This window comes from Daphnia pulicaria, chromosome 8 (assembly GCF_021234035.1).
Source record: "Daphnia pulicaria isolate SC F1-1A chromosome 8, SC_F0-13Bv2, whole genome shotgun sequence".
In the NCBI taxonomy this organism is placed as follows: Eukaryota; Metazoa; Arthropoda; class Branchiopoda; order Diplostraca; family Daphniidae; genus Daphnia; species Daphnia pulicaria.
This window is the reverse complement of record NC_060920.1, coordinates 4,194,673-4,218,181: the sequence shown is the minus strand read 5'-3', so window position 1 is coordinate 4,218,181 and position 23,509 is coordinate 4,194,673. Positions and strand designations below refer to the sequence as shown.

The following is a 23,509-nucleotide window of genomic DNA, read 5'->3' as shown; positions in this document are numbered from 1 at the left end:
TCTAATTTACTGTTGTAATTCAATTGTATAAAAATAGAATAATACTACATAAAATTATTGTTAATACTAGAAATATTTTTAAAAATTCTAGTGTTCCTATATTATTACTACTTTACTACTTTACTTTACTACTACTTACTTTTGCCCTGGAACAAACACTACTAGCTTCCGCGTGAACTCATTAATTCATTATCAAATGCGAGAGTTTTCTAGGCCAACAAAGCCAAGGGTTTTCCATAACAAAGGATTGACGTAATACATTTATAACTTGGATATTGGCGCCATTTACGTGCAGAGTTATTACACGTTATAAGGGGTTCGCATTCCACAATCAGTTAAACATAAGTTAGACTCTTATAGGTTATCACAACCAACCACAATCGTATCATTTATACCGAGAAGCCCTTTACAATAGTGAACGACTTTATGCTTCCAAAATGGATTATACGCAAGGCCATGCTATATATTACAAGCCAGTCGAATAGGCCTATGTCCGAGCAAGAAAATTACGAACGGCTTTACCACATACCATGAACCCAGCACGAAAGAAATGTGATTCAGTGGTGATTACTAGACTAATAATTAACGCTATTATCAGTATTTGTTTTTTATAACGGATTTCCCCAGCATTGTTGATTGATGTCAGCAAAAATCAAGCGATCATTTCATTTTCCAATCAAACTCGTGTTTTTTTTGTTTGTTTTTTTTTTCTTAAAAATTCTCTCGTAAAATCTCGCAAATTGCGGCACTTAAAAAATAGTGCAATTAGGTATTGGATAAAATCTCCAAACGACAAACATAAAATGTCATCCAGCAGTAAAGTGTACCACCCATGAAGTGACATGAATTCGCGTGTTGTGAACTTGTGATGTGTACGTCGTGATTTGATCAAGTGAAATCGTGGACAGGAGGATCTTAAGAAGTATAATTTCCTGTTATCGAAACATAAAAATACAAAAGGCTGTAAAGTTCATAAACAAACCCCAATCGAAATTCGTTAGATCATTTATATTAACTGTAATTGATTTTGCGGACTCTGGCTGTGCCGTACGAGGCCCACCGTAAATGAACGCGAAAATATACGGAAGGGGAGAAAATACAAATCCGCACGACAGAAATTGTCTTTTCGTTAAAGATGTATAATTATAGTATTATATAAGAAAATTCGAAAATCGCGAGTCAATTGTTTTTTGTTGTTTTTTAAAGAAATAATCATGACGTGAACACTTACCTAAAACTGCGATGCTACTTTATGTTTTAATAAGTGGTTGTATCTTCATCAGCAGTGTTATTGCGTTCATGTACAGAAATCTAGCGTCTGCTACGTTTAGAATACGACTGAGGAACTCACCACTCCTCAAGCCTGGTAATATTAATTTTGGTAGGGCGCTGATGACCTTTTTCTTTTGCTAATCAGTCTCTCGTAGCTAATATGGTGAGAAAAGAGCAAATAGGCTTTCCACTGTTGATCTAGAATGAGACGGTACGAGAATATGACCACCATAACTACCTGTGTGTAATCCAATAGAAATGGTAAAAGAAAAGAAATAAATTTACTCGCAGAGAGCGTAGGTACCAATTATGTTTCACGGAACCAGGCAAAAGGACAAACAACCATCAAAAGTTCATAAGTAAGAAGATTTGCAAAATGTATACCCTTCAGCTCTCTATCCAATTAACTTAGTCTCGTACGTCTCGATGTCTTGGGCACTATGCAACCTGTCTTATGGACTAAAAAAATGGATTTTCCTCTACACCTATAATTCAATTAATCATTAGTTTCTTGGTGACAAAAAGAACTACCTGTCAAAGCCTAACCAGACAAAGCGGAGGTTCGAGTCACATAAAAGGGACGGTAACTTTGTTGGTCAGTACTTTGCCGGCAGTCACCTCAAGTTGCTGCAAAGTCGAAGCTGCCAGCAAGTCCATTCAGTTGTCAAAGCAACCGGCCACCTGCCTATACAACATAACTATCCAACAACAGGCATCCAGTCTATTTCTCTGCTATTTCAGTCCATCAGTTTAAAATAAAATCAACTACTTTTTGCATCAACTTCAAAGTAATTCTTAATCTATAACTGTTTTGTCTCCATTAGTCTAATTAATTTTAACTTTTCAGGTTTAGTTTTCTTTCGAACGACAAATCCTTCTTAGCAGATAATTATGGCGATTAACGTGACGGCAATGGCTCAGCAGCAGCCGTTCAACCCATGGGTACTTCCCGACTCTTTCACCGTCTACGCCTTCGCGCCGGAAGAGATCCGCAGTTTCCTTCATCCGCATTGGCAAACCCAGAAAGCTCCGCACCCAATGATCTACTATCTATTCGGAATCCTCTATTTGGTCATTGGTAAATTATAAATATTTGAATCTTCAGTCCAAATTACTAAATCACCCTGTAATCTTGATAACCATGAAGGCGTTATGGCTACCGGTGGAAACTACATGGTATTGAGAATCTTGGGTAGCTGCCCGGCACTGAGAACACCGTCAAATATGCTCGTGATGAACCTGGCAGTTTCCGATTTCCTTTTGATGATCACTCTTCTACCTGAGGCATGCTACAACTTTTTCACTGGAGGACCGTGGCGTTTTGGCGATTTAGGCTGCCAGATTCACGCCTTTTGCGGTAATTTTTAAACCTCAACGAATATGACTTAATAGCCTTGAAATCTACATTGCATGAAATTATTTACATCAGGTGCATTATGTGGATACAGCCAAATCACAACTCTAGTTCTCATTTCGTGGGATCGGTAAATTATCGAAGATTATAATCTTATCATTAATATTGAACTATTAAATTGAATTTGAATTTGACTTTCCATGAATAGGTACAACGTCATCGTCAAAGGATTCAACGCTGCCCCGTTAACTTTTGGAAAGGCTTCAACTTTTATCATTTTGAGCTGGCTGTGGTCTTTTGGTTGGTCTGTGTGTCCACTAGTTGGATGGGGTTACTACGCCATGGACGGAATGCTGGGAACGTAATGCATTTTTATATTTACACTATAAACACACCTCTTTTCGAAACTATATACCGCTATTTTAACCAATAAGGTGTTCTTTCGATGGTGTAACGACCGATATGAGCAACAAGACCCACATTCTGGCCACTACCCTTGCTATCTACGTCATTCCCGTCATCATCATCATTGGCTGTTACTATTTCATCGTCCGTGCTGTCTTCCACCACGAAGATGAATTGCGTCAGCAAGCCAAAAAGATGAACGTTACTTCGCTAAGGAGCAACAGTGACCAACAAGCTGTTTCTGCAGAAATCCGCATTGCTAAAGTCGCTTGCATTAACGTGACGCTTTGGGTATTGGCCTGGACTCCGTTCGCTGCCGTTTGCATGCTGGGCACCTGGGGAGACACTTCCAAGATCACTCCTTTGATTTGCGAACTGCCCGTCATCTTGGCAAAGACTTCCTGCGTTTACAATCCCATCATCTACGCCCTATCGCATCCTAAATATCGAGAGGTAAACACTATATACAAGCGTTGATGCAATCACCTGAGAATTAATTTTAACGTAATTCGTTACAGTGTTTGAAGGACCTATACCCATGGCTGTGCATCGTTGTTGAAAACAAGAAAGGCAAAAAGCATGGTGGTGATGACCAATCGACTAACTCGACTAAAACGGAAGATTCCGGAACAACCCAGGGATAACCAACAGGGACGTTCCCCTCCAAAATTTAAAAAAAGAATTGATCAAACCTAATGGACTTGCGCGCTTCATAGATTATCCATCCGTAACTGGACAAGAATGAAATCATAACTCTTACCCCATCTGATACTCGATAGTATTATTGTACTCTCAAACTAGTGTTCATAGTTAAGGCATACATTTACTACGCAAATAACGTTATAAATACCAGTAAATATTTCGAGCGACATAACATTATACATGTTTGCCTGTATTAACCAGTTCATAGATCTACAAAATATACGTCAACCCAAGCATGCATTAAAACAAGCGTCCATTTTTCAGCCTTATTCCATATCAAACAAAAAAATAGGCTAGAATTCGCTAAAGGTGCTTCTATATATAGGCCTAGTTGCGGCAACATTGAATATTTGTTTCGGAAGGTTCAGGACGAGCTCCGGACGAACAAGTTTGCAAGTAATAAGTTCATCATACAACGTAGAGCTAGCTAAAAATCAGCTTGATTCGTCTGGCACCTCATTTTTGTTCGTGAAGTTGTAATACCTATCTCCTTTCAGCCGCTCGTTTTCCATGTTTCGAAATTATATCCCGCTACAGTATCCTGAAAAGCGAAAATCCAAATTCAATTGTTCAGCTCTGAGACTATTCTGCACATTTCCGCTCCCCTATATACTTTAAAAGTTTAAAATCTTGAGCGCTAGACGAAAAAAAGCGAAATAACTTCACGTTTAGGAAACAAGAGTTTGGAACCAGTCCCGAATTCGACTACTACTTAAAAGCTTAAAAGCTTCCAGTCCGCACAATTTGACTTTATTTCTTGATCTTATTTGCTGAACGTTGAAGTCTAGGCTATTGGACACATGATTTTGAAAACATTTTTAGCTTATGCTTTCCTGTAACTTTTGTCTAAATCTGAATACTGTCAAAGAAATACGAATAAAATCCTTTGAAGTAATCATATTGTATACTATACAATATACATCACAATCGATGTATTAACACGGCGGCACTCATGAAATCTTCATTTTCAATCAAACAGCCTATTACGCTTTAGACTCGGCTTTAGACAAAGTACAGTCCGCGCAATGTGCAATAGACAAAATATAGGTAATTAAATTTCTGGAAATTTAAATATTGATAATTTTTGCGTGAAAATAGTACGGTATTCGTTGTACCCGCATCCGACCGCATCTTAATAAGAGTCTTGATAAAAACATTTTTGCTTATAAGAGTAAAATCCCCAAAAGTGTAATTATGCCTGCTCGTATACCTAATATAATCTATCCTATTAGATTGCGTAGTTTTACGAGTTGGATTCTGGTAACATGATTTCCAGTAGCTTAACTATTTCTAATATTCCTATACTGTACCTTAACACAGCATGATAATCGTGGCATATAGGCAATTTATGTAATAGAGAGATGAGATAGTAAGATGTTAAGCGAGCGCTTCAATAACTGAATCACAATTCACAGGCTTAGTTATTCACGTTGGTGAAGTAAAAAACATGATCGTAAAAATATAAATTCTACTATTATTAATTGTATACTGGCCCATTATGACGAAATAAAATTTAAGAGTGATTTTCTATGAATGAGTTAGAATAATGGCCTAATATGTGGTACAAACCGAGGACAACAGTGTTGACTAACGCAACTAGTTGAAAATTCACATTAACACAGATGAAAAAGTCGATTTCTATACCGACAAAGCGATATTGTAAAACCTTATGAACTCACCTAATTGTTAAGATTTTTGAAGTATCAGTAAAAAGTTATAAAAAATTTATTACTGACTTTTCTACTCTCTAATGATTGGGGTGAAGTGCCTTTCACATCGAACTAACGTACGGATGGAAGAGGACTGAAGGTGTAAAGAATCATCCATCCCGTATATATCAACTCTGAACTTGGTAAGTGACCTTTTACTCATTAGCAGTAATGCGGAATGACATGTTTAGACAGTGTGATGAATCGTACCTATGTGCTAAAACAAACCAACCTTTCAAATGCTAGTGTATGTTTTAATCCAATTGAAAGAAGACAGCAATAAGCTCGTCAAAGACGAGCGTATCCTAAGTGTCTAATCTTTAACAGACGAAAGAACAAAAAACCGTCGAAAAGTTCATAAATAAGTAGATTTGCAAATTGGGCGATCCAATTATCACATATGCAATGTATACGCTGTTTAAAACCCAATGACTTACCGTAATTTAAAAAAAGGGATTTTTTTCCATCACTGCTACAGACTAGACCAGACACAGCGGAGGTTCGAGTCACATAAAAGGGACGGCAACTTTGTTGGTCAGTACTTTGCCGGCAGTCACCTCAAGTTGCTGCAAAGTCGAAGCTGCCAGCAAGTCCATTCAGTTGTCAAAGCAACCGGCCACCTGCCTATACAACATAACTATCCAACAACAGGCATCCAGTCTATTTCTCTGCTATTTCAGTCCATCAGTTTAAAATAAAATCAACTACTTTTTGCATCAACTTCAAAGTAATTCTTAACCTATAACTGTTTTGTCTCCATTAGTCTAATTAATTTTAACTTTTCAGGTTTAGTTTTCTTTCGAACGACAAATCCTTCTTAGCAGATAATTATGGCGATTAACGTGACGGCAATGGCTCAGCAGCAGCCGTTCAACCCATGGGTACTTCCCGACTCTTTCACCGTCTACGCCTTCGCGCCGGAAGAGATCCGCAGTTTCCTTCATCCGCATTGGCAAACCCAGAAAGCTCCGCACCCAATGATTTACTATCTATTCGGGATTCTCTATTTGGTCATTGGTAAGTTGAAGTTAAAAAATCTGAATCTTTCTAAATATCCATGCATCTTGTTAATATATTGCAGGCGTGATGGCTACTTCTGGCAACTTCATGGTATTGAGAATCTTGGGAAGCTTTCCGGCACTGAGAACACCAGCCAATATGCTCGTGATGAACCTGGCCGTCTCCGATTTCCTTTTGATGATCACTCTTCTACCTGAGGCATGCTACAACTTTTTCACTGGAGGACCGTGGCGTTTTGGCGACTTAGGTTGCCAGATTCACGCATTCTGCGGTATTAATTTGATCTAATTTGATCGACTTATCAAATCTATACTACTTAAATTTATTTACATCAGGTGCCTTGTGTGGATACAGCCAAATTACGACTCTGGTTCTCATTTCGTGGGATCGGTATATTAATCAAAATTATTATTTTGCAATAATTGAACTATTAAATTGAATTTGAATTTGACTTTCCATGAATAGGTACAACGTCATCGTCAAAGGATTCAACGCTGCCCCGTTGACTTTTGGAAAGGCATCGACACTTATCATTTTGAGCTGGTTGTGGTCCTTTGGATGGTCTGTGTGTCCGCTAGTTGGATGGGGTTACTACGCCATGGACGGAATGCTGGGAACGTAAGAAATTATTATTTTCACTGACAGACTATTCTAGACTATAACTATACCTTCATTGTAAATATATAACAAGGTGTTCTTTCGATGGAGTAACCACCAATATGAACAACAAGACCCACATTCTGGCCACTACCCTTGCTATCTACGTCATTCCCGTCATCATCATCATCAGCTGCTACTATTTCATCGTCCGTGCTGTCTTCCACCACGAAGATGAATTGCGTCAGCAAGCCAAAAAGATGAACGTCACTTCGCTGAGGAGCAACAGTGACCAGCAGGCTGTTTCTGCGGAAATCCGCATTGCTAAAGTCGCTTGCATTAACGTGACGCTTTGGGTATTGGCCTGGACTCCGTTCACCGTTGTTTGCATGCTGGGCACCTGGGGAGACACTTCCAAGATCACTCCGTTGATTTGTGAACTCCCTGTTATTCTGGCGAAAACTTCCTGCGTTTACAATCCCATCATCTACGCCCTATCGCACCCTAAATATCGAGAGGTAAAAGTTGCGTTGACTGAAATTAATCAGAGAAATTTTATTTATTTTTTTTATCTATTCCATGTGCAGTGCTTGAAAGAACTCTACCCTTGGCTGTGTATTGTTGTTGAAACCAAGAAAAGCGGTAGACATGGCGGAGACGATCAATCGACTAACTCGACTAAAACGGAAGCTTCCGGAACAACCCAGGGTTGACGGACCGAGAGTACCGAAAATGTTTTCAAAACTCTTCTCTGAACAGACATATGCACTCTTCTCACATGACGTTTACACTGGACACAGGAAGTGAATAATTCCTGAATTCGAATTTGAATTCATGTTAAAAAATTTATTTCCGATCATCTCTCAACCTCAGAAACAACTTAGGTCCTGCATATATTGTTAAATCAAAATCCTCCTATTACGATAGATTTAAGACCTATTAATAAGAACCCGTTAACAAAATCGGTATATTAATTACGTCCAGTACTGTATTTAAATGAACATATTATTGTAGCACTATGAGAAATACACATTTACCCAGCATGCAAAAAAAGATGAGCCTCTTGTGTCATTTTAATTTTGTACGTAGAGCGTTCAATTTTCTTTTGGTTTGACAGTTCTTCGCCTTTGCTATATAAAATTATTTTTGTTTGTATCAATATCAAACAACTAAGAACAATTAAAACCGAGCGAATGTTTACTAATTTATTTAAGTATACAGTCGTGCAGGGTGCAATTTTATCTCACTGGTGCTTTTTTACCGTTTTGTTTACGTAGGTTTGTCTACAGCTATCTAGAGAATCTCTCCCTTCGTTTCATTTTCAGCGCGCGCTAACGAAAAATTCAATTTAGATGTAGACAAAGCTACTCTTAATACACGTGAAAAAATAGTGAAATGAGCATGATTGCTGCCAATACTGTATGCTATATTGCTATCTTTTCCTATTTCAATGGGACAATAAATTATTCATACACTAACGTTTGTATCAAAATTTGGGCTTTAATTAATTTTTTCTTTAAAAAATAATTATCCCGATGCAAGCGTAAATAGGAGCAAACGGTTAATTTATACTAGAATTAACGGTTCTAAGTTCTATTCGAAGTTCTAAAGGTTTAGCGTGAAAAAATTTCGTTCTTTGCAAAAATGCTAGATCATCTTTTCTGACAAAGCAAGTGGGAAATTTATGCTAGCACTATATAACGTTTAACCAAGAATCTATGCATGAAAAATGATATTTATTTTTAAAATGGCTCACTACTATGCTGTAAAGAAAGCAATTAATTCCAAAACTCTTTGAGAAAAAGATTCACAAGATAACCGCGTAGCTAAATAGAAATAGAAATAGATTAATAATTAGAAAATAATCATTAGTGATCTCACTACGGTATTAATTTATTATTCCTTTATGAAAAAAATGAGAAGGAAATTTCGTCTATCCACCTTACCTTACTGGATTCCTAATTCTAAATGATGAGTTTCCGTTTTTATCCATCTTCCAAATTGTCACCAGTTCGAGTTTCCAATCCACTAATGAGCACAAAATTGACTGAAGGCTCTTGCCAATTTCCTCCGCCCCTTTAAAGGCTTAGATTGCGACAACAGGACGCCGCCGCAATAGAATGTCAAATGCGATCGAGGGAAGCCACGAAAGATCATCCCAATTGGGTTTACCGCACGCCCCATTGACCACCAATATCTGTTAACACTCCCTACGCGTAACTGGATTGCAGGGATTGCTTTGTCCAAGCTGAGAACAAAAACACCCGCAAGTAAGTCAGTTGTCAACCGTTTAATAAGATGGGTGGAGGACTGGAGGATTTATAGAAAAGCATGTATGGAAAGCAAATGCGAACAATAAAGGCAAAAATGGAATTCAAACGTTTGCCTGCTTATGTAATGCCTGAGAGGTTATTCTCGAAGAAATTGTGACAAATGCGGACAAATGTGACACTGCCGATGGGCATAATTTATTCTTTTACGTTGGTTCATTCGTACGGAAAATTTGGAAAACAGCCCATTAATCCAGAATAATAAGAAATTTCAGAAATATTTTCTTAAATAAAAAAACGAGAAAATTCAGACATTTGACCAGAAAAAAATGTCATGGCTAAATTTTCTCATTTGGTAGGGGGAAAATCATAGAAATGCAGACCTGGGTCGATGATGAGTGTGTTGCTGTCGCTGCCTGCCGGAGTTCGAATTACCTTCCGCTCTTTAAGTGAAAACAAGACAAAGTATGAGAAACCTCGTCCAGCCCAATTTTCCTTTTCATAAAGATGGCCAAACCTCCAGTCGCCTCCAGACTCTTTTATTTCAAACTCGCGATAAACTAGAATTTTCCTTTCTTTTTTCTCATTTGTTAGTAAAAGTTCATCAGCTGACGCCATGATTGCCATCTATAATTGATCTCATTAAGTGCGTTTACGTCCACTCCTGTAATTGTATCTACCTGGCTGGTATAGGCTATTGCAATCTTTTTGGAAAACAACAATATTCGGCTTTTCTTTGTCGTTGTTGATAATAAGTAACCAAGGGAAGCTCAACATCGTCACGAAGTGTAACATGCGGACGAAGGACCGTCCTTGTCTTTCAGTTTCGTTTAAAACGGGCGGGAACAGAGCCGTGTTGGTTTTATGTATATAACCTTGGGATTCCCTGCAGAACACGAGTGGGTTGACCATCAAGAAGCAAAAGAAAACTGACAAAGCTTTATGCGTCCACACATATCACAACCTGATTGTAACCGCTCTGCAATCCAATTATGCGCTAACAATCTAAACCTTGATCTCGCGGCTGTTAATTAGTGGAATGCTCTGCTAAATACGTACAGTATATAAAGGGAGATGGCGGACATGGAGCGGCGAGCATTGGAGACGAGCAGAAACCTCTGTTCGATACACACCATCATTTTGAATATCTCTCCGGTGCTTTAAACAAAAAAAAAAAAACAAAAAAAAACAACAACAACAACAAATATCCTACCGCAGTCTGAAGTTGCGATTTTGACAGTCCGTTGACTTTCGAGAAGAGCGGATCGAGCGCGAGCGCTGCTGTTTGCTGCCGGGTAAATTTGAGGCCATCGACATGTCATCATTGGCGATCAATGAAACGCTGGTGCCTGCCGCCTTCACCCAGGGCCAAAAATCTTTCGACCCGTGGAGCGTGCCAGACTCATTCACCGTCTCCGTATTCGCTCCCGATTACGTCAAGCCTCTTCTCCATCCCCACTGGGAGACCCAAAAGGCCGTCCATCCGCTATGGGCTTACTTCTTTGGTCTCTACTATCTTGTCATGGGTATATACGTGATCAAATTCAAATTGATGTTCCTATTATTATGATTCCTATCAACTAATAATGACAATTTGCAGGTAGCATGGCGATCTGTGGCAATGTGATGGTCTTGAAGATTTTCAGCCACTTTAAATGTCTTCGTACCCCAGCTAACATGCTAGTCATCAATTTGGCCGTCTCTGATCTCATGCTGATGCTCAGTCTGATTCCGGAATCCGTCTACAATTTCTTCCTGGGAGGACCTTGGCAGTTTGGTCACATTGGGTGTCAGATCCACTCATTCTGCGGTAATTCCAATTTTATTTAATCACGAATTTTTGCTTAATTTTCGTTCTATTAAATATGACAGGAGCGTTTTTTGGATACAGCCAAATTACAACGTTAACCAGTAAGTTCAATTTATAAGTATTCAATCTAAAATACAAAAGAATTTCAATTGTAAATACACATTTGTTCAAAATAGTCATTAGCTGGGATCGTTACAACGTCATCGTCAAGGGATTCAGTGGCAAGCCTCTGACTTACGCCAAAGTATCTCTGCTTATTCTATTCAACTGGTTGTGGGCATTCGGCTGGGCCCTGGCGCCGCTCGTCGGCTGGGGTCTCTACGCCCTGGACGGAATGCTCGGAACGTAATAAGTTGATTCCATCGCACTCGCTGGCGGATTTTTTTTTATAAAAGTTTTTTTCATCGATCGAAAGGTGTTCGTTCGACTCTTACACGACCACAATGAACCACAAGAGCTACATCCTGGCGTCGTGTTTCTTCCAGTTCGCCGGCCCCATCATCGTCATCGTCGGCTGTTATTTCTTCATCGTCAAGGCCGTTTTCAACCACGAAGAGGAGCTGCGGGGTCAGGCCAAGAAGATGAAAGTCACTTCGCTCAGGAGCATCAACAAGGATCAGGAGTTGGCCGTTTCGGCCGAGATCCGGGCCGCCAAAGTGGCCGTCGTCAACATTCTGCTGTGGATCTTCGCCTGGGCTCCGTTCACGACCATCGCCATGGTGGGTACGTGGTACGATGCGTCGTTCGTCACGCCGCTCATGTCCGAGCTGCCCATCATTTGCGCCAAGACGTCGGCCCTCTACAACCCGGTCATCTACGCCTTGTCTCATCCAAAGTACCGCGAGTGCCTCAAGGAGCTCTACCCTTGGCTGTGCATCATGGTCGACGAACGCAAACCGGTCCGAGGCCGAAACGGCGACTCCAGTTCGGCCGTCACTTCCATCAAAACCGAAACTTCCTCCGAATGAAACGAAACCGATCTACTCCGCTCGATCAATCCGCTCGACTCGCAAACTTCCCCTTTAACGTTTAGATTTACTTTGACGACGGTGCAATAAATAATATGATTATTGCATATTGGAATGACAATTTAAAAGCCCAGTGTTTCATTTTATGACTGCTGTGATGACAGAGTCATTCTCTTTCATGCGCATTATTATTTCCGCCCTGTCCGCTTCTTCAATTCCCTGTGTGTGTACCCCCTAGGTGTATTGTTTTGTAGTCGACCCTACATTAATCCGAATATTAAACAATCTGGCAATCTGACAACTGCAATAAGTCATCACTCCTATATAGTTATGTCGGCATTTCGATGGTAGCCGTTTACATTCTTTAGCTGAGAATCCTGTGATGCGCTTTTCAGCCACATTTAAGGTAAACATAGCAATGGTTTGAAGCCTAACAAAAAGATAAGTGTTGGAATCAAACTGGTCAAGCTCGAGTATTGCCACGCGATCGATATGCTAGTCGAACAATACAGACATTATATAATAGGGCTTCTTCCTTTGTTGAGCGCTGCATGAGAAAAAGAGCCAGATATGTTTGATTCACTGGCATTCACTTTCTTCTAATCGAATCAACAATGAATTTTTTCAAATCGATAATCGATTAATCAAGTCTTTATCTGAAATCAAATAATTATTTAACAATTGAATTGATGCCCGCGGTGGAAATCTAACCGAATGAATCTCCTGTTTTACGGGGTTTGCACTAAACTGCGTGTTGGGATGCTGTAATAACAATTACAACACATGTTACTTTTTTAGTTTCATACCCAACCAGGTGCCAATGATCCGTGTCGTAGCGCCCGGAGTAGCCTGCTGTAGAGCGCTGCTGATGCCGAAGCCATATATAGTCATAATATCGCCCAGGTAAGGTAAAAAACCAGCGCAGGTAAGGTAAAAAAAGAACAACCAAGTGGGAAACACAAAGTTCGCGTCTATAATACTTCAAGGAAACCCGACGCAGTTCCGACTAGTTGGGTCGCTTATATTTACCTATAAAAACAAAACATGACAAAGGCAACGGTGCATTTGCCTCTCTCTTTGTTGCATGACACTGGAAAACTGGACCGATATGTGAACTGTGACTTTTCCTATTTTGTTTGGCTTCGAGTCTCTTCAAAGATGTATAATACCTACGTAGGCCTGTATAGCCAATTCACGATAAAAAGCTTACCGAATCGCAAGTTTTTTTTCTTTATCAAATCTGCTCTTCGTTTGAATCCAAATAAGTTTCTTCGGCCAAAGCTTTTCAGGTCTGTATTATTATTGAAAAAATATCCACGTTTAAAAGAAGGCGTGCAAAGTGTACTACTTTGCATGAAATAGGAAAAATAAAATCATTGCCATGAACTGAAAACCCTGAAAAAGAAATACTCGATTATTTATTTAATTTTAGTGGGACGCCAGAGAATTGAGTGTAATAATTATCATAGTCGTCAGTGGTATTATTGAAAAAAGGCCCCGCCCCCGAAACGAAAATGTGGACCCGATCGCCGCGATGAAGATTCACGACGGCCGAAATGGTGCCGATGTTCCGCTCACCGGGATCGCTGTACGATGTGGCTCGAACGATTCCGTTGATGATGAGTAGAGCGATCGAAGTCCCGGAATTTTTGATCATAGAACGGCTTCTGATGTTGACGCCCCGGAAATTGATCAGATACGGACCACCGGTCGTGGTGATAAAGACCCCAGTAGTTAAATCCACCACATTCTGATAGTCGTCGGTATTACTGTATTGGGGCGTGACTTTGGAATCTTCCTTAAGCGCCAGTTTGGTGTAAACATTGGAGATAATCCCGTAAGTTTTTTTATCTCCATATAAGGATTTGTTGGTGGACGATTCGATTTCCAGTGCCGTCCCTAATATCGTCCCTAAAACCAAAAGTCATATTGCTTTATTGGGTTAATGCGAATTAATTGTACTCTCATACCGAAATACTGTACCGATGTAATAATTGTCGCTCATCCACTCATCAGATTTCAACTTTTTAGACGGATTGCCATTTCCTATATACAGAGGTGATAGGAGATGATGTTGATATTATTTTTCTGATGCCAATATAATAACCTGACATTTCCCTCGACTTGGCAGGTAAGATTATTCCGGCAGTAGTTTGGTTGTTTTGAATTTCCTTGACTTGTCGCTCTACATCCGCGTCGCAACAGCAACGTGACGGCAGCAGGAAAAAGGACAAGGTCAGTAGGACGTTAGCAACTGTCCGCTTGCGCTCCATAGTAATTAGTCTAAAATCCTCGTTGAAACTTCCAAGGGATTATGTATCCTTTAGGCTACGCGTAGTCTATGTTGCACACATTTCACTTGGGAATCTTATTTGATTTACCAAATAAAGAACTCTAAAAATAACAGAAACTAAACAAAAGCGTACGGCCAGCGCTGCAATTGACGCGGAATTCAAGGCGGAATTAATCCTTAAATTTGGAACTTGAAATTCGCGTCTCAGGCCCAGAGCGTGAACAGTGTCGGATACATTTGAACGATAATTCTTTTTCCTTCCTTTTCTAAAGAAGCCCAATAAATCTGTCTTAGCACTTTAAAATGTCGCTAAAAAGCACTTTGACTCATACTCTATAACGTGTGAGTTGTTGCTAGGCCACTCGGTCACTGGTTGATGCCATCTCCGCCTTATGCCAGCGACAAAGGAAAGAAAAAAAAAGGAGAAAGGTCAGGATCGATATAGGAGAAGAAGAGAAGTTAGTTTTTATCGCATCCGCCAATCATCGATGCCCTTTTTTCAGTGACCTTAATTTCTTCAGGTAGAAAAAGAAAGCGTAAAAACATTGGGGAAGCAACGTATTTTAACATTTTTGAGGTAGGTCAACAGAATGATGATTTAGTTTCCCTGCTGATGTGGACTGGGCAACCGGAGTGTTATTGATATTTCAGTCAAACTTAATTACCTGAACAAGAACCCTCTTGTTGTCCCTCATCCATTATTCTCCTTTTGGTTGATTTAAAACAAAAATTCAAGTTAAAATTTACACTTGAAACTATTCAGACTGGTACGACTGGTCTGGACGACGAGTATTAAGATGAATGGAAATTTTATTTTCGAAAAACCCAATGAACGGTTATCAATTTCAAATTAGATCATGAGTGTTCCCGCGAATGAAGCTCGGTGTTTGCTGCCTTTTTTAATATGAAAGAGCGGACCGTCAACGACGAAGACGGAGACGTGATCGCCTCGGTTCAGTCTAGCGCCAGCGATCAGTGTGAGAGCCTTATAAGTGCCGCCGTTAAAAGCAGCGGCTGTGGCTGCAGCGACGCCGTTGACTCGCAACTCGACGGTGGGTAAAACATGGTTCAAATCGTTGGTCAATGCATGAAAGATGAAACCGTACAGGCCTGGCTTTAGAGCCGTGTACACTCCGCTGGGCGCATCCACCGGATTGCCATCGGTTGCATTCGTCTTGGTGTAGGTGACGCTCGAATTCTTCGGAGTCGGATGCTCGGTGTAGGCGCTAAAAATGATATGAGACTTTTTCGATGGATCTGTTCCTAGCATCATGTTTGGCAAAGCTACTTTCCGGTCGCATTAAAGAAAAAAATCAGTGGAATTAGTGAATAATTAAATTTGTGTAAAATTTTTATTCTTACCGATTGGTTTTTTATTGGATTCCATCAGTGAAGCATTACTGGTCAAATTCGCCAAGCCGATCATTTTCCCTGATTAAAAAAAATGAAAAGACGAATTTTGTATAATTTGCGTTTAGTTGCTTGTTGGCAGTAAAATATACTCGATGCAAAATTCAAATTCGGTTGTTTCTCCGTTGCGATGCCGTCGTTAGGTCCATCGATTTGCCGACGGGCGGTCACCATTTCATCCAAATGTTGAGGTTTCCTTGGGCTGACTAATATTTGTCGAGTGACATTCATTTCCGCAGCCAAGGAGGTTGGGGTCGTCGAGTCCCAAACACTTTTGGAATCCCATTGCTGCTTGCCGTCGCCAAGACAAGTGGCAACGGTCATTGAAGAAAGTAGTAAGCTTATTAGAAGCTCTACCGATGCACAAAGCAAATGCAAGCGCACTTTACTCGTCACGAACGCCATCTTTCCAGGAAAAACTGAACTCAAATTCGAGTACTGAAATCTGTAAGAAAATTAGTTGATTATAAACTGGGCAATATCAAACATATTGAATTGGTCATCACCTAATAGATCGCTTGAGGAAAAAAGGTAGAGTCAGCTAGAGAGGAACGATTTCGGAGCGGCAAGGTAGGGAGGGGTCCAGCGTTAAACTGAGGATCTGCCAACCTGAAGATGTTTTCGAAAAGGAGAAGAACAAAGATCACATTTTCATTTTTTTTTTAACTTTCAAAACACGCAGACCGGTATGTGGGGGTGGGGGATTTTTGTTTATTACGGACGTTCGACTTACTGCCAAACGTGATATTATACACGTGTGTCGGTGTTCACGGAGTAGGACGACGTTGAGTTCGTAACCTTTAACTAAAAGAAAAAGTGCGCAACAGATAAGCACGTGCTTTAAAGCCGTCTGGGCTTCTACGGATTCTTCGTGGCGATTTTCCATAAAGGTCATTGAATACAAATTACAGAAGCAGACCAAAAATCCCATTTAAAGACCGAAGAAACCCCGCTGTCTCGATCAGGCACGCCACTCCAATTCACACGTATTTGTGTCTATTTTTGGTAGCTGTCCTTTTGATTATAGGGTTTTGTTGCGTGTAAGACGGTCCTGCTTGAAAAAGTCCTATGTCTGATCCTGTTCACTAGCTGACATATTGTCAACTATGAACAGACTGTGTAAACCTGAAAAGGGTAAATAGAGAAGCTCGTGTAAATTTTCTTTGTCTGGAATCAGACTGTCACATTTCCTTTTGAATTTCTTTTCATCAATGTCTTGTACTCTTGTGTATCAAACGTTAGAATTGTTGATCTATTAAAATTTTGAAACGGGCCTATCTATACATGTGGAGCGATGGAATCCATATATAATAAAACAGCAAGCTTTTGGGGGAGGAGCCTGTGTCTGTCACGGATAATGTCACGGATAATGTCACGAACATTTTGGGGGAGGAGCTTATTCATGCCCAGACATGCCCAAACATGCAAATCACCACCAGATGTCTATAGCGTCGCCGTGATGACGCAATCTGTGATGTCCCTGACCATGACGCAACAACCAGCATCACCACCAGATGTCTATAGCATCGTAGTGATGACGAAATCTTCAAGTAAGTTAGTCACTGGGCAGATTTCCCACGATAAAATCTAATACGGGCAGATGATTAAGCTACAGAAATGCGAATACCAAAAGAGTTCGAATTTACGCTAGACCAAAGTTCCCCGGATTCGAACGGGGCTCAGGTTGCTCGTTATTTAGTAAAACATCTCAGCATATTTCAGCCAAATTTATATGTGAAATCAGTGAAAATTGTCGAAATTTTTAAATCTCGAATCAAAAATTAAACGAAGCGCAAGGAAATAATTTTTTAAACCTTCGATTTCATTTGGAGATTCGAACAAGAGACAAGGTGACGATCAATGGACAATAATCATAATTTTATTATTTTGCGCTTCCGCTTCGATATCAGCATAACAGTTCGGCAACTGGCTTATTGACAATGTAGTCTGCTTTTGTTTTGTTATTGTTTAGAAGTCAAGATTTTATCCGTCAAATCGTCAGTTCTAATCTGATTTTTGTTGTTTTTTTTTGTCAGCTATATTCGTTTTGCAACATAAAATTTGGCTGTAAGTTTTCATTGTTAATTAATTGAATAATTGGTCCCGATCGCACGAGAGATCCATAGAATATGACTACAGATGTGAAGCAGGACAATGGATGGGTCCAGGTAGGTAATGTCAATATAAACGTTGACATGATTCTAGAGATGTACATAGTCTCTGATTAGGCCAATACCAAAAACAAAGAGAGTTTTGATTATTTGCCTAAATAGATATGTAATTTTTTTTTGTTTTCATTTAATCATATTCACATTTCATTATTACATTTTTGCTTACCCCCTATGTGATGTTGATAGTGTAGAACGGAAGAAGACTGGAGAAAGCTCCAAAGTCTCATTGCATTTCATAAGTCTGATGAACCACCAGATATTTCTCAAAGGGAGACTTTGTACAAATGCCCTCCAAAAAAGCAAACCCTTGTTAAGTTGCTTTTAATAAATCAAGAATCAATTGGATTCTATATCGTCAGACTTAAAGGTTTCTTTCATTTGTTATTCCTTCATCATCCCAATCTCTGCTGTTATTCATATCTTTTTCTGTGTTCTTTGCTAAATTAAGGTTTACAAGAAGATGGAGGTCCCCCATTTGAAATGCCAATTTTGGATGGTGTTTTCATCTCCAAGGCTTACAGAAAACAAGGATGGGGAACTGCAATGATAGACGATCTAGTAAATGTACACTTTCCTGGTCAAGATGTTGGTTTCAGTCAACCTATTTCTGTTTCTCTCGAATCAGGTAACGTGGAAATTTTACTGTTACATGAGCCGCAAATGACTTGCGCATCCTTTCTTTTCAAGTTTTGAAGAAATTTTTGACAGCTAACCCACAGCATCGGAGTAAACTCTGGGCCGTTGAAAATTGCGGCGAGGAAGGTGACAGACTAAATCTGTGGCTATCATTGGCAATAAAAAGATGATAAAAAAGCAACGTATACGTCACTTTGTTAGCAGCTTTATTTTCACCAAATCAACAATTTGATAATTCATAAGTTAATGTCAATATAACAACGTTCTCTGTTATTGTACTAAAATTTTCCCCTAAATTCTTCAATAGTATAGGATGAAAGAAAAGAGAAAAAAGAGAATAGAGTTAACAAGACAGAATGAAAGGTAATAATAATAAATCGACTGGCGCGTGTGTTGTGTGAGATGATTTTGTAAAGAGATCTCGACGGCACGGTTTTGGCATTTATTTCGAAATCAACTCCAGACGGCTGCATAGTTGCCTCGGCGTTCAACCGCCAATGGTCCGCCAGCTGCAAAGAGCCTAGTTCCACTTCCATCGTAGCAGTGAGTGTAAATGGCAGGTGTGTAACGTGCCATGACCTGGGGGGAGTCGTCTGCTGCCTACATCGTAACACAGAATAGATAACAACAAATCTGTTATACTAGTCCAAGTAAATGGTACAGATTGATATGATACGTACCACCCAGCCGGTATTCGTTTTAAAGACAATTTCTCTAGTCGTATCTTTATAAAGCATGTACTTAGAAGTCCGCAAATCGTAGAACAGGATCGATCCAGTTCCCGTCCCAATTGTCAAAATGTCCCCACGAAAACTGACGGATCGGATGCCTAGTTTAACACGATATTAGTAACATGACATTAGGATAGGTTTGAAAATTCGAGAAAGTTACCACAAGTAGGATAAAGAGAAGCTATATTTTTATTTTGGATTTGCTGAAGACTGCGAGCGTCCAATATGGTCGTGTGAGAGCGGGAACCGACAGCGTACAGGTTGCGCTCTTCTTGGTATCCAAGACAGACGTTCTCCATTCCGTAGTGTAGTTTTTGTGACCCCGTCTAAAAATTTGCAAAGTTATATTACAAGTTTTCCGATAGGAATTAATTAAACGGAGACTTACTTGTTTGAAAGTATCAGCCTTCCACAAATGAATGTAGCCGTTAAGACTAAGAGCGGCGATTTCTACGTCCCTTTTATTGAAAGCCAACGCCCGCACTTTTTCTGCCGTTTTGCAACGTTTGACGGCCAGAGCTTTGAAATTAATCACTGTTGGATGATACACATCCTCCAGCTTCCACAAGGCCATCTTCGTGTCTCTCGAGCCCGAAACGAGGAAACAGTCATCCAGCCATTTAAGGTCGAACATCCAGTCACTGTGCGCACCCTAAAAGTTCACAATTTAGCACCAAAATGGTAAGTGTGCTCCATATGTAAATAAAAACACCCCGCAGGGTGTTTCTAAAGAGAAAGGAATGAATAGATACCTCTCCGATGGCGAGCGGATCAAAAGTCGGTAACGAATAAAAGGCGATGTCATTAGTGTTTTCTGCGCCTGTGGCCAGAACAGTCTGGGAAGGGTTGATAGCCAACGCATGGATACCACATTGACTTTCAGGTTGTCTGTTCTGCAGGCTTCTCAAAAGTGGTATGGAAAACAATTCCTTCTTATTGAGGTCATACACCGATAACTGGAAATCAAGTGGGGCACAGGAAAATTATTGAAAATATTTAAATGGATTAGTAATTATTTGAATGATTGATTTACCCTATTGCATTTTGAACCAAAGACAATCTGGTGCCCGTTAAGCCACTGAGAGCAGAAGATTTTGTTCATCTCGCCCAGCTGAATTTGATGTTCCCTAAAATTAACACTCAAATGAGTATTGATGATCTTATTGTGCTAATAATGAAAAAAATTAACCTGAAATTTCCATTTGTAAGTAAATGTCTTGTTCCATATTCCCAATTAACACTGGCAGGGTGACCATGCCCCAGGGAGCGCTGTGATACCAGATCGACAAAACTGTGTGAGATTTTGCTAGAAGTAGGATACGTTTCCTCTTCGTCACTATCTTCATAACGTAAGAATTCGTCCCTTCGCCTTGGACTGCACTCGACCGAACTGTTACCAGACGAAGAGCTGCTTTCTGACTGTGAATCTTCCCTATCCAAATTGATATTGTTTTGCACAGGATTAATTCTGCTAGAATCTCTTTGTGAAGGTTGCTGCACTCGAACACTGCTTGGTAACGTTCCGTAAACGGCTTTCTTCACCACTCGTGCCATTATTCCGTCCTCGCAGAATAAGCCAAAGAGATACAAAACACAACAGACGTTGTTTTTTGTTATTGTGACTAGTTGTCAGTTCAGTCGAGAGAAACTTATCAGCTGATTGGGGCATTAAAACATGAAGGCCAAACCTTTTACTTCTAACATCATTTACTTTTCATAGAGTAACCTCATAATTTTTGCTTTACTTATAACAGAAGCCATTAAAGGAAATATATATTTCAGAATTTTTACATACGACTCTGAATTACTTTCATTATTCACTTTTTCATATTATTGAAAATTAAAAAAATAGATGTCGCTGCATGGCTTGTCAAGAATAACCTTGGTGGCCTTAATACTAGTACGGATGTACGAAGTAAACATTTGTCTGCTTTTCCGTGACAGCAGTCTGACAGCCAGTTTTAACGGTTGATTTCACGTTATTCGGGATTTTAGTAAAATGTCGATGCACTCGGTCGACATTAGTTTAGATGATGTTGGTTCTAGAGAAACCTTTGAACATTCAGTTATCTTTTTGAAAGGGATAGTAACTTGCCAGGAAAATTGTTGTAAAGCCTTGTTGAATAGTAAAATCTCCGTTTCAATAGCAAGTGAGGTGTTTGAGTTTAACGTCCAAGAAGGTCGATTCAAGTGCATTATCGAATTGAAATTAGGCCTCAATTTTCTCCATATTATTTATGATAATGATCTACATTTAGGGCAGTGTAGTTTAACTCTGGAAAGGAAGTCAAGTCTATGTGATAAAGTTTTAAAGCTTCTCTATATTGTGCCCAGGGGAGAGTTGGGAGAATTTCAATCTGTCAAACCATGTTCAAATTCAGCAGAGTCAGCTTGCAAAAGAATTCTAACAGGTGTTAAACTATTGCAATGTTTGGTCTCTGAAAGGCTCTATGAGTTAGGTCTAGGAAGGAAGACATTTAGTATCTCTACACAAGACGAGAAGGAAGTCTGTGAGGTGTTTTATAGTCAACACAGCAAGGAAGAATTTTTCTCCTGCACAAGTGAGGGTATTTGGAGCATGACTGCAAGGGAACTCTTAGGTAAAGGAATATTTGCTCAAGGGGTCAAAGTTTTAGCATTCCTTAGTTGCACCGAGTATTTCAGGGAATCAAATGAAATCAAAGGTTATGTCGCCTGCGGAAGGGGGCATTTGGCAATGGTTGGCTCATCAGGCTTACACAGCTGGGCTCCTGATGTAAGCAGTGTAGTATCTTGTCTAACAAAACCCATTCCTATAGACTCATCCCTTTTGGATGACAGTGGTTTCAGGTAAATAACTGATTGATAATGGTAGATTAATTAATTGAAATAAACCCCAATATATTCTGCATCTTTTGATGATAGGGGAACTTTAGGGGGCTGTTATGCAACGACACTAGGAGCAGCTCTGCACGAAATGGGACATGTGTTTGATCTAGTCCACTCAGATTTTGGAGTTATGGCTAGAGGGTTTGAAGAGCTCGATCTCTTCTTTACCGTTGGAAATCCTCAACCCAGGCGTCAACAAAAAGGTATACTATCGCCGTCATCCAATTCTAGATTCTAAAAAATTATTTTCTATATCCATTGATATCGCAGTTGAAACGACGGGGAGAACCTGCTGTGGTGGCCAAGAAATTTCCGTTCGTGCTCGACCTCCAACAAAAGTCACGTCCGTCAGTTTTGGGTTTCGGTCAATGGGGAACGATAAGGAATATAAAGAATGGGATCGAGACGGAAAGGCCTACTTCCACCGATCGGCTGCTGTTTTGCTCTCCGGCCATCCGTAAATAACGATATGCTATCTGGTTTTTGTATGATACTAAAATCATGTTTATTTTTATTTTTATTTTTTTTTTAAACCAACAGTTGGTTCGGAGAATGTCGTCAGCTGGAAGACAAGGGCCCTGTCCAAATCATTGGACTAGAAGTAAAGGTTCCAAATGGACTTCGCCTCATCGAGCTTCACACAGAGGACGATCGCCTCGTCAAATACTGGGATTTTACCAAAAATCCAACCAAAATTCATCGCTATTGTTTAAGCTTGTTTGACGTGAAAGATGTCATTCAGCCTTCTGTGCTGATACAGGACGTCACAGGCAAGATTGTAACTCACAAACTGAATCTCAATGCGTCCTTGATCCCCCCTCAGTCAATTTGATTTATGAGTCGTGGGGTTATCTAGTCGTCCGTGGGTCGATTTCATTATTTATCATTCTTCCCTTTTGGAGCTTCCAATTGTTTTTATCGCTTCAACTTTATTGACTTTTTGCTATCCATGTTATACAATTTCAAAGTATTTATTAGTGGAAGTTTTACTATTTAAAATATAAATTGGCTAAGACTTACTTTTCAGTTCAATTATTTTGGCAAACTTAAGCTGAGAGTGCAAGCTATATTATTCCTTAATAGTCCTCCAATAATGACATTTCCAAATTTCATCACAAATATTGACTATGTTACCGCGCCGGAAAAAAAAACAAAAAAAAACAAAAAAAAACAAAAAAACTTTGACTTAACAATGAAAAAAGGAATTTTCAGTTCACTTTTCTTTGGTAACGCATTGATAAAAATGGCTTTCAAAATGATCCTTGCCTTTGATGTGTTTGCGCTCGCCCAGCA

The 23,509-nt window shown here is 39.7% G+C and overlaps 7 protein-coding genes across 10 annotated transcripts; 5 read left to right on the top strand and 2 right to left on the bottom strand.

The window, feature by feature from the left end:
* Window positions 1-1,861: 1,861 nt before the first annotated feature.
* On the top strand, window positions 1,862-3,979 carry LOC124311783 (compound eye opsin BCRH2-like). The gene is made up of 7 exons (XM_046776123.1): window positions 1,862-2,060; window positions 2,120-2,350; window positions 2,420-2,629; window positions 2,702-2,756; window positions 2,835-2,987; window positions 3,061-3,484; window positions 3,550-3,979. The coding sequence occupies exons 2-7, from the start codon at window positions 2,164-2,166 to the stop codon at window positions 3,673-3,675; spliced, it is 1,155 nt and encodes a 384-aa protein (XP_046632079.1). The 5' UTR covers window positions 1,862-2,060; window positions 2,120-2,163; the 3' UTR covers window positions 3,676-3,979.
* A 1,992-nt stretch (window positions 3,980-5,971) lies between these two features.
* LOC124311784 (compound eye opsin BCRH1-like) lies at window positions 5,972-8,095 on the top strand. The gene is made up of 7 exons (XM_046776125.1): window positions 5,972-6,169; window positions 6,229-6,459; window positions 6,524-6,733; window positions 6,798-6,852; window positions 6,928-7,080; window positions 7,154-7,577; window positions 7,647-8,095. Exons 2-7 carry the CDS (start codon window positions 6,273-6,275, stop codon window positions 7,770-7,772), a joined length of 1,155 nt encoding a protein of 384 aa, XP_046632081.1. The 5' UTR covers window positions 5,972-6,169; window positions 6,229-6,272; the 3' UTR covers window positions 7,773-8,095.
* A 2,330-nt stretch (window positions 8,096-10,425) lies between these two features.
* Window positions 10,426-12,632, top strand: LOC124352579 (compound eye opsin BCRH1-like). Its single transcript, XM_046802118.1, has 5 exons — window positions 10,426-10,855; window positions 10,930-11,139; window positions 11,202-11,240; window positions 11,316-11,484; window positions 11,555-12,632. The coding sequence occupies exons 1-5, from the start codon at window positions 10,645-10,647 to the stop codon at window positions 12,105-12,107; spliced, it is 1,182 nt and encodes a 393-aa protein (XP_046658074.1). The 5' UTR covers window positions 10,426-10,644; the 3' UTR covers window positions 12,108-12,632.
* Window positions 12,633-15,244: 2,612 nt separating this feature from the next.
* LOC124352606 lies at window positions 15,245-16,541 on the bottom strand. Its single transcript, XM_046802140.1, has 4 exons — window positions 16,317-16,541; window positions 15,903-16,255; window positions 15,763-15,831; window positions 15,245-15,684 (listed from the first exon to the last, which is right to left on the bottom strand). The coding sequence occupies exons 2-4, from the start codon at window positions 16,213-16,215 to the stop codon at window positions 15,251-15,253; spliced, it is 816 nt and encodes a 271-aa protein (XP_046658096.1). The 5' UTR covers window positions 16,216-16,255; window positions 16,317-16,541; the 3' UTR covers window positions 15,245-15,250.
* A 1,193-nt stretch (window positions 16,542-17,734) lies between these two features.
* Window positions 17,735-18,890, top strand: LOC124312017 (protein FAM169B-like). 3 transcript variants are annotated; one of them, XM_046776406.1, is made up of 4 exons: window positions 17,735-17,978; window positions 18,173-18,348; window positions 18,430-18,606; window positions 18,669-18,890. In XM_046776406.1, exons 1-4 carry the CDS (start codon window positions 17,965-17,967, stop codon window positions 18,785-18,787), a joined length of 486 nt encoding a protein of 161 aa, XP_046632362.1. In that variant the 5' UTR covers window positions 17,735-17,964; the 3' UTR covers window positions 18,788-18,890. The 3 variants fall into 3 exon arrangements, with proteins under 3 accessions (XP_046632362.1, XP_046632363.1, XP_046632361.1); XM_046776407.1 differs by having other exon boundaries at window positions 17,735-17,982; XM_046776405.1 differs by having other exon boundaries at window positions 17,737-17,978; window positions 18,168-18,348.
* On the bottom strand, window positions 18,807-21,103 carry LOC124312014 (DDB1- and CUL4-associated factor 12 homolog). Its single transcript, XM_046776402.1, has 7 exons — window positions 20,538-21,103; window positions 20,382-20,475; window positions 20,101-20,304; window positions 19,737-20,000; window positions 19,509-19,674; window positions 19,298-19,446; window positions 18,807-19,217 (listed from the first exon to the last, which is right to left on the bottom strand). The coding sequence occupies exons 1-7, from the start codon at window positions 20,900-20,902 to the stop codon at window positions 19,071-19,073; spliced, it is 1,389 nt and encodes a 462-aa protein (XP_046632358.1). The 5' UTR covers window positions 20,903-21,103; the 3' UTR covers window positions 18,807-19,070.
* Window positions 21,104-21,220: 117 nt separating this feature from the next.
* On the top strand, window positions 21,221-23,235 carry LOC124312013 (putative zinc metalloproteinase C607.06c). 2 transcript variants are annotated; one of them, XM_046776400.1, is made up of 5 exons: window positions 21,861-21,948; window positions 22,013-22,177; window positions 22,253-22,419; window positions 22,487-22,673; window positions 22,757-23,235. In XM_046776400.1, the coding sequence occupies exons 2-5, from the start codon at window positions 22,065-22,067 to the stop codon at window positions 23,046-23,048; spliced, it is 759 nt and encodes a 252-aa protein (XP_046632356.1). In that variant the 5' UTR covers window positions 21,861-21,948; window positions 22,013-22,064; the 3' UTR covers window positions 23,049-23,235. The 2 variants fall into 2 exon arrangements, with proteins under 2 accessions (XP_046632355.1, XP_046632356.1); XM_046776399.1 differs by having other exon boundaries at window positions 21,221-22,177.
* Window positions 23,236-23,509: the final 274 nt, after the last annotated feature.